Here is a 10038-nt window from a genome sequence, read left to right on the forward strand (position 1 = left end):
ACCAGGCTGGCCTCGAACTCAGAAATCTGCCTGCCTCTGCCTCCTGAGTGCTGGGGTTAAAGGCGTGCGCCACCACACCCGGCTGTAACAGTTTATAGCTATATGTTAATACTGTACTTTCCCCTTTTATTTCTTCTTCATTGTTATTGAAAATAAATCCAGGTCATGCCAAGTGCTTTATGTCTATTTTCCCAGCATGCAGAGCTGAGGTAGGAGGACCACACGTTTCAGGCCAGTCTAGAATACAACATTTGCATGGGGAAATCCTATCGAAAATAAAAGTAGAAACATACAAACAAACAAAAAGAAACCTCCAAGATACATCACTGCATCATACCATGTCATCCTGTCCATCCATGTGTTAGATCAAACTATTAAAAATTATGTATTAATATTATTGTATTATAGCAGTGTAATCATCTATTTAAAAGTAGTGCCTGTTTTACAAAGCATAAATTATGACTTAGCTACTTTGCACATGGCAAGTGTGAGAGATTCCCTTCTATTTAACTTCAGTTCATTACAAGGTCTCATCAATGAGCATTGAGTTAGTGTCAGAGAGAGATGAGAAGCTCAAGGCTGGGTCGGCTCTACACAAGGAAATAATAAACCTCAAATTGACAGCCCCAGGACAAAAATGCTTTAAGCAAAGGAAACAAACTGAACCTACTTAACTATGAAGACTAACCTTGACTTGAAAACCCACCCTCTTATAAGTGATGCTCTCTGAACTTCTCTCAAGACTATTTTTAAATTCTCAAACATACCTTTCTAATTTAAGAGACAAACTCACTAAGACTTGAATTTGATTGCGCTTCCCTCCATTTCCCAAAGCCTATAAAAGTGCCTTGGATGGAAATTCTAGCATAAAAATCCGTTGTAATCAGCATGCTGCTATCTCTGCTTAGTCTGAGTTATTTGATCATCAAGCCTGCAAGTTTTGGAGTATAGAACCAGCACACAGGAACTTGTGGGAGTAGAGCCCAGCATCCCATTCCCAGAGATGTCTCAGTAGATCTGCTGTGGAGCCCAGGAGTCTATACTAGGAACCCTCTCAACTTCGCAAACACCAGATGATTTCATTTAAGCCTGACATGTTTACTAGCCACTCAGAATACTACAGCAAGAGTCACAGTGGATGTTAGTTACATTGTTACATTTATGTCCAAGAATTGCGACATACCTATTTGATAAGTTGTGAGAACCAACTGTGGGAGGAGTAGAGAAAACTCCAGCTTAAGAAAGGTGACGTGAAAGATGACGTTTGAAAACAAATAAAATTTTAATTAAGAAGAGGTAATGAGCTGGGCGGGGGTCGGTGGTGATGCATGCCTTTAATACCAGCACTTGGTAGGCAGAGGCAGGCAGATTTCTGAGTTTGAGGCCAGCCTGGTCTACAGAGTGAGTTCCAGGACAGCCAGGGTTATACAAAGAAACCCTGTCTTAAAAAAAGGAGGAGGAGGAAGAAGATGAAGAGGAGGAGGAAGAAGAAGGAGGAGGAGGAGGAGGAGGAGGAATGAGGAGAGGGAAGGAGACAGATAACAGAATGCTGCATGCACTGGTCCAGCCCAGGGTGATCAGCTGTTGTCCTTTGGAACTCTATCTCTGGATCGAATTTTGTTGACATATTTATTTGCCAAGTGTCTTGATAGATGGTAAGCATATGTTTGTTACACTACATTGAGACAATTCATGGGAGAATTGGTTAGAGACAAGGAAACTACGGTCAGGTCCAACTTTTAGGATGCTTCCCATGATGTGCATCCTCAAAACATTTCATCTTCCTTCCATGTTGATGTTTAAAATCAGTACAGCTACCATTCCAGGAGTAATGGAAAGGATCATCCAGCTTGATCCTGAACTTAGGAGCTGACGTGGGAAGATCGGAAGTACGTCACACCGCGCTCTGTCTACACTCACTATCCATAAACTAACTTCTCAGAACCAGGCAAGGTTTCCAGTGGAAGGTGTGGGACACCAAACCAGCCACAAAACCAATGACCTCCAATTGGTCCTGCCTACAGGATGTGCTGGGGTAAAAGTGGAGGAGAAATTATTATGGGAGTGGCCAACAAACTACTGGTCCAGCTGAAGACCCATGTCACTAGAGAGTATCCATCCCTGACAGTGCCTGGAGGGCCAGGAGCCAGAGGCTGGATAGCCCAGAGAAAACGACAAAAATCACTAAAATTGTGACAAAAAAAATATCACTCAAGTATCGAGAAAGTGATTAATTACTGAGAATTATTTTTTTCCCATCAGCGTTAGCATCCGTTTACACGTGTTTTCAGGATGAAATCGGAAGGTTAGCTAGAGTTCTATCATTTCAGCTACAGGGAAGTTCAGTTAATCAGGTAACTTAAAATCTTTAAAAATCTACAAATTAATTAAGAAATGTAAACACACACAGAGCTAGATAACGGGGTAGAAGAGAAGTCGAAACTTGTGAGTCTGCCTTCTGGTAACTGTAACCATATGGGTTCTTCATCACTAACAAGTTCACAGCCACTAAAATTGATGCTGGCATCTCTCCAATCCATGCGCATCTGCCTGGATCTGTTACAGCCCACCCCTCATCTTCCATTCTTCTGTCACATATGTTGAGTACTAAGTTCCACAGTGGCCTATCCCAGCACCAGCTGAAGAAGCCTTATTGCTAAGTTTTATTCGAGGTTGTTATCTTATATAATGTTTATCTGCTAGTCATGTTTCATGATCGCAGAGGTGACAGCATTTCGCACTACTCATGAAGCATGGTTTAATTCCTGTGTATATAAAAGACGCTCAGATACTTGATCAGTATAAAGAGCTATATTTGGCTTCTGGCTTCAACTGTTACCTTTCTTTCCTTCCCAAAGTGACGATGGATCTTTTGATTATGGGGAGAAGAGGAAGGCGGTTTTCAAAGGGGGTTCCATTGTACGCTGCTTTTGAAGTATCAGCAGCGATCAGAGCTCTCTCAGACAACTCACTAGGCAGGGACTATGCTTGCCCTGCCTTCCCACAGCAAGGCTGAGAGGCTCTCAGTTGTACCTTCTTGCTAAGTGAACACCTCACCAGCATCCAGGGAAAGATGTGCTCTGGGAACAGCTAGCTCTGTTTTCCTTAACTGGCTTACTAAGGTTAAAATAGAGTAGTTGTGGAACTCTGTCAGCAGAACTCCAAGTGCCACTCTCTGCATGTTCTGGCTAGTCTTATGTCAACTTGACACCAGCTAGAGTTATCTAAAAGCCTTACCTCAACTGAGCTAATGCCACCATAATACCCAACTATAGGATATTTTCTTAATTAGTGATTGATGGGGGAGGACCCAGCCTATTGTGGGTGGTGCCATGCCTGGGTTCATACTCCCGAGTTCTGTAAAAAAAAAAAAAAAAAAAAAAAAAACAGGCTGAGCAAGCCATGGGAAGCAAGCCAATAAGTAAGCAGCACTCCTCTATGGCCTCTGCATCGGCTCCTGCCTCCAGGTTCCTGCCTTGCTTGAGTTCTTGTGCTGTTAAGCCAAACAAACAAACCCTTTCCTTCCCAAGTCCTGCAGTTTCATGAAAGCCACAGTAACCCTGCCTAAGACTTTGTATCACAACAGTAGTGCCCAGTTTAAGACATTGTAGCATAACAGCGTACAGTTTTTATTTCCTAGTTAGCACTGCCATGTATGGTAACAAGCTTAGACAAATAATAAAAACCAGTTTTCAGGTAGTAATAGTAAATCACCGGGTCAGAATTTGCACCCAGGCCGTTGATTCGAAGTTCAAACAGTACCACCTCCTAAGGTGGCAAAACAGAGTTCTCAACACCACAGAAATGAAATGAACTTGCCAGAAGTTATCAAGTTGTCAAGTATACATACCCAAAAGTAGAAATTACATCCAGTTTAATAAGAAACACACAATCAACTGAACCTAGACAACTCAAATAATAGACTAGGCCTGGACAAGCTTAGAAGAAATACTTGATACTAAGTGTTCCTTTCTCTTTCAGAAATTTTTTTTTCCTATTTGAAACATTTTTTTTTTAGTACCCAAAAGAAACAAACCCACATAGAAGAAAGTCTCCAGGGGCTAGAGTAGGAAGCTGAAACAAACAGGTTTAAGCCAGTGCACTTCAGGATTCCGGCATACCTACAGCAAAGCATTGGCATGGTTGGTACACGAGACCAAGACTATCTTACCTCACTCCTAAGGAACTATAGGATATTCAGAGTTGATGTGCCATGTCCTTGTCTGTTTAGGGCCCTCCACATGCAGCAGGATTTCAAACAAATGACAGAACTCTAAAAGATGCTGAGATCGTGGAATTCCTGACCACTCAGTGCCCACTGTGCTATACAGTGTTAGGTAACAGGCACCTAACTCTAAAGCCAGCTTCAGTGAGAAGAGAAGAGATGCACCTACAAATCAATCGCCACAAGAGTCTGCCAGGCAGCTGCTAACTGGAAGGAAGGAGCCCTAAGGGAGCATTCAAAGCAGTTACCCCAATAACCCCAGGGCTTGTGTCTGCTGTCATGAGCACCATGATAACTTTCACATTCTTAGGTGAATCAGAGCAAATCCTATGTCGTCCTAGGGTTTTCCCCTACCAAAGAACATGGCTACTTGGGGGGGGGGGTGCTAAAACTTGCATTTCCAAGAAACTTTAGTTTCAGGGCAGGAATGCTCAACCTGTGGATCGCGACCCCTCTGTGAGTCACATGACCCTTTCTCGGGGCTCACCCAGGACCACCAGAAAACACAGATATTTGCATTACAATTTGTAACAGTAGCAAAAATACAGCTATGAAGCAACAAAAATAATTTTAAGACTGAGGGGGTCACCACAACATGGGGAACTGTATTAAATGGCCGCAGCATTAGGGAAGTCTGAGAACCAATGTTTTAGAGGCGTTTAAACTTCAAGGTTTGTTTACAACGAAAATCACCCATGCTTATTAAAGTCACAACGATCTTTCCTACAGAAAGGCTAAGAACATGTGAGGGCATTTAAAAACACGGGGGCATAGAAGGGTAGGAGTGAAATTTTCCAATGAGAACAGTGAAAGGAAGTATTCAACCTGGAAGTGGGCACCTGGGTACGTGCCATGTAGTATTCTTAATATAGCCGACCATCTAATTCCCCAAAACTGGGGCAGCACAGCTATTCTACCTAACTTACTGAGGATCTGGTCCAAGGAGCATCAGGAAAGGGAGTCTGAAATTGGCAGTCCTTGAGAGTTGCCGGAAGCATTCTGATATTTGTCTACCGGCCGGCAGAAAATCAGTCGTGACTTCTCAATTCTTAGGTAAGCCTCTGCCAGGAAGACTGAACCTGGAACCGCTACAGGCCTAGGGCAAACGTCCCGGAAGGGTGGAGGGTAAGGAAGCTGGATGGTTCCAGGAAGTGAGTGGGGAGGAGGAAGCTGTGGAACTGGAACTGAGCCCACCGCATGGCTTCCCAGATGCCCCGGCGGAGGGAGTCCCCGGCCAAGGTGCGCAGCATCACGCGCGCTCTTGGCAGGACTGACCGTTAGGTTCCTGTCATCACTGAACCTCTGGCCCTGATTGCGGTTGTTTAAAAATAAATAATTTTTTGTAAAGGTTGCGAAGTGGGCGGCGGCTAGGGTTTCTGTAGCTGAGTCACAGCTTTGCCAACTTTCACAACATTTCCCAGAAAGAAAACAAACAAACAAAAAAAGACTCAGCCCCAAAGCCCACCACTCTCGTCCCCAGGTCTGTGTCATTTGACCCTCTGGGGGTGGGGTGTGGGGGTGGGGAGGCAACGTCAGTCAGTACCACAACTAGTCCCCACTCAGCATGCAACTTCTCACCAGAGCCAAGCCTCGTGGTACCTGGAGCGCTAGCCAAGTGCCACCAAGCCCAGATGGAAGGAAGAAAAGAGAGCCGCGTCCTCACCTGCAGGACACCGACACCTCCACTCTTGTGGCGGGGATGGCCGCACTAAGCTGGTTCAAGTCCCCGATGCCCGTGGCGCTGGTGTAGCGGCTGTCCATCTCGAGCGGAGGCGCGGAGCACTTATCCCGAGCCCACATCCAAGCTGCGGCGGGCTGAGCGCTGCTCGGAGCCGAGCTCCGCACCGACGGGAAGGGGTGAGGGTGGAGGCAGAGGAAGGAGGCGGAGGCGGCGCGGGAAGGGGAGGGAGGAGGCGGACCTCGTCGCGAATCCCGCGACCGAGCCAGTCCTGGCAAAGCCGCCTCGGTCTCCCAAGTGGCGCTCCGGGCTGCTCCCGCCCCGGGGCAGCCCCCGGGCGGTGACTGGGTCTGCAGCTCCGGGGCTCTGGGCGTAGGGTGCAGAAACAGTAGGTGACCCGGACAGACACCGCGCCGTCTAGTGGGAGAGTCCCGGGCGCTGGCGATTGCCCCCCTCCCCCGCTGATAGGCTCCCCACTTAGGGCTACTGAACTGATGTGGTGGTGGGGCAAGGGATGGCCTCCAGTCACGGTGCAGAGGGGCGTGCCAATATATGGGGCAAGCTTGGGTGGGGAGGACGCTGTTGGGACAATCGCAGCGTTATAAGAGAGGAGGCTTCAATGCGTTTGCCATCCTCTGCAACTTTTAGGCGAGGGTCCCCTTAAGGCAAGATCGGCGCCTTGCAACGCTCTTGCCAAACCGCAGGGATTTCTGCCCTGAGGCCCGGGAGGTCGTAACTTATCATCTAGCTCCTTCTCCTCAAGTCTGCTCCTGAAGACGTAAAAGCAGGACAGCGTTAAGCAGATGAGCCGCCCGGGTGACTGGGGGAGTTTAGCAAATAGATTCCTGGCGGCGCGACTGGGAGTGGGCAAGACACGGGGCGCCGCCGCAGCTTGCCGGGCAACCCCCACTTTCCTGCGCACACCTGACCCAAGGCGTCACTGCGGGTCTTCTGGCGATGGCCGCCAGGGGGCGATGGAGAGCAGTGCGCCCAGCCTCAGGAAGGAACCTGGCTGGCTCACCTGGAGAATCCTGGGCTTGTAACTGGTCTCCTTTGTGGCATTTTTATCCACTTGGAGCCACTCCCTTAAAGAATTTGTGTGGCTGTAGGGGAAATAGAGTGTAGATGCTTGCCGCTCTTCCCTGCCCCAAATGTTTGCGTCACTTTGGTCTTGTTTGCTTTCACTGGTCGCCCCGCCCTCCACTCACCACCCCTTAAATCCACCAGTTCTGTTTTTCTTTCTCTTCCCCACCACCCCTCCCCCCAGCCCATCACAAATTAAACTGCAGCTGATGACTAGAATTTTCTCTCAAACTCTCTTATTGATGCCTGAAATTGATTTGGTGGAGTGGGTCTAGAGGTTTTTGTTTTTGCTTTTTAAGCTAACTAGAATTTTATTTTGCAGATGCCTGCTGAAGAAATAAAAGGTAAGGACTTTAGTGCTCAACCCAGACGCCTTCTCCAAAATTTCCACTTTATCGAGGTCCATATGTGTGTGTATCTTAATGCATTTATTTACATGTAAAATAGCATGCAGGTATTTAAAGAGTGCCCTCTGATGGATTACAATCAGTATCTACCCACTAAACTGTCACCATACCAAAATAATAAACCATTCCCTCACCCAAAAAGCTTCTTGTGTCTCTTTTGTAATCAATCCCTGCTTTCACCATTAAAACAACACTTCATCTTTAATTTAAATACTACAGAATATGGCACACTCAATTTTTAACCCGGTTTCTTTCAGTCTGTAAAATTCTTTGCAGTTTCATCTACGATAGCAGGTGCATCAATAGTGAACAATCTTTCACTTTTAGAGACTTGCCACAAATTGGTCACCCACTCACCTTGATGAACAATGTACTTGTTCTGGGTTTGGGCTATTACATATGAGACTGCTGTGAACGCTAGCATATCAGTCTTTTGTGGGAGTAAGCTTTTATCCACTGGGCAAGTAGAAATAGAAAAGTCAGATGAAAGTGGAAGAGTACGTGTAATTTCTTAAGAAATTATTGAATTGTTTTCACAAAATAGTTTTACCATTTTCAATCCTAAAGTAGTATATGACAGCCAATTTTATCTATGACAGTTTTTTTGTTGTTGTTGTTAGTTGTTTTGGTTTAGCTTTTGCCCATGTCAATGTTAAAAAACCTTGGACCTTGGAATATATATGTGTGTGTGTGTGTGTGTGTGTGTGTGTGTGTGTATGTATATATATTGTTTTCTTGTCATTTTAGTTTCAGGATTTACATTTAGGTCTATGGTTTCTTTTAAAGAATGTTTTAAAATTATCTTAAAATAATCTTTGCCAAAAAAATCAACATAACAAATAAGTTCACTTTTGGACACCGTCTTGTTCTGTTGACCTGTTTGTCCCTGTTTAAACCAGAATCAGAGTGTCTTAACTACTACAGCAACAGAATATTTTTAATTGGGTACTGACTAAAAATAATTCCTTTCAAAAGAGTTTGGCCACTTTAAAATGTTTGTATTTTCCTCACAGAATTCAGATTCACCCCTGACACTGTCTATAAAAATTCCTAAATTTTTAATTGAGTTTATATTTATCCTAGACATAGCCCCTAATAGAGAGGAACTGACATCTTATCGGGATTCATCTTCTGACTGGAAACACTGTACAGTTTGCCATGTTTGTAGGCCTTCCTTAATATGTGTCAGGTTTGAATTATTGGTATCATAGGAAGAGACTGGAGGAAAACACAGTGAGGCAGAGGCTGAAACTGCTCTGGACACGCCTGAGAACTCCAGACAACTGCAACCTCTGACAGAGGCAAGAGTTTTCACTCGACCCTTTGGAGAGAGTGTGGCCCTGGGCAGTCAGGCTTACAACTTTCAGTTCCCTGAGAGTGCAAGCTCCATTGTTTGAAGCCTGCTAGTTTGTGGCCATATTGCCTCAGCCTTAGGAAAGGTAAACACTTGGTGGATATGTTTCATTCCATGGCGAATGCTTAACCTCATTACTAATGAGAGAGGCATACGGAGGCAAGCTTCCATGATAGAGCAAAGAATGTGCAGTAAAGCTTCCCATTAATAAATCCAACCCGGAGCACAGAATGACAATCATCAAAAATAAATGTATCAATGTGAACTTTAACTTTTCTACCTGTGCTTTTCTTTAGAAAATGTACTAACAGCATGTGTTAAAACACATTCAGGTAAACACTGTGTGTAGCCTTGTGATGTGCTAAAAGCAAAGATGAATTATTCACTGAAGCAGTCATTCGGCAAACACTGCCTGGATGTCCCTTTTGGCACTGGACACTGTTAGATCTGAAAAAGGAAATAAATGAGCAGATAAGGACCTTGTAGGGTATCTTAGTTAGGGATTTTTACTGCTGTGAACAGACACTATGACCAAGGCAACTCTTAGAAGGACAACATTTAAGTGGGGCTGTCTTACAGGTTCAGTTTCAGTCCATTATCATCAAGGTGGGAGCATGGCAGCATCCAGACAGACATGGTGCAGGAGAAGTTGAGAGTTCTGTATCTTCATCTGAAGGCTGTTAGCAGAATACTGACTTAGAGATAGCAAAAATGAAGGTCTTAAAGCCCACAAGGACCACAAGGACACAGCTACTCCAACAGGGCCACACCTCCTAACAGTATCCAAGCATATACAAACCATCACATAGGGATTCTATCAATTGAGTCACTCCATTTCTGCCATTTCTTTGATTATGTGTCATTATCCATTATTTTAGGAGCATGTATTGATAATATAGGATAAGGAGAAGCTAGTGGGGGAAAGATGCTGAAAGATGAGGAAAACAGAAAGAAGGGGGTAAACCCCACTAAAAGCAAGAGAGCATCAGGAAGGGCTGTGCTCCGGCGAGCTAGCTCTTCTCTTGAAAGAGCATCCAGGCACATCAGACCAGCTTCCATTGCTTTACCTGGAGGATAATGCTCAGCTCAGACAGAATATGCCAGACCAAATGATGCCAAGGACCAGCCTTGACTGGGAGAGGGGTTCTGAGAAAGGGGTGTCATGGGTCCAAGCTGACGACTTGAGTTCTGCTTGATATAGCTTTTCCAGGCTGCTTCTCTCTCTGGAGATGTCTCTGTCCATGTCGTGTGTGTGTGTGTGTGTGTGTGTGTGTGTGTGTGTGTGTGTGTG

General features: G+C 45.2%; 1 protein-coding gene across 2 annotated transcripts in view; it reads right to left on the reverse strand.

Moving 5' to 3' along the window:
* Nucleotides 1–6256, reverse strand: part of Cpne8 (copine 8) — a 181524-nt gene extending 175268 nt beyond the window's left edge. Inside the window, exon 1 of one of the 2 annotated variants that reach the window (XM_021216350.2) lies at nucleotides 5889–6240. In XM_021216350.2, coding sequence (XP_021072009.1) covers nucleotides 5889–6025 — 137 coding nt within the window. In that variant the 5' untranslated portion in view covers nucleotides 6026–6240. Of the gene's footprint in view, nucleotides 1–5888 lie in introns of both variants that reach the window. The other variant, XM_021216352.2, reaches the window with a different exon arrangement.
* Nucleotides 6257–10038: the final 3782 nt, after the last annotated feature.

Source organism: Mus pahari, chromosome 17 (assembly GCF_900095145.1).
Source record: "Mus pahari chromosome 17, PAHARI_EIJ_v1.1, whole genome shotgun sequence".
Lineage (NCBI taxonomy): Eukaryota > Metazoa > Chordata > Mammalia > Rodentia > Muridae > Mus > Mus pahari.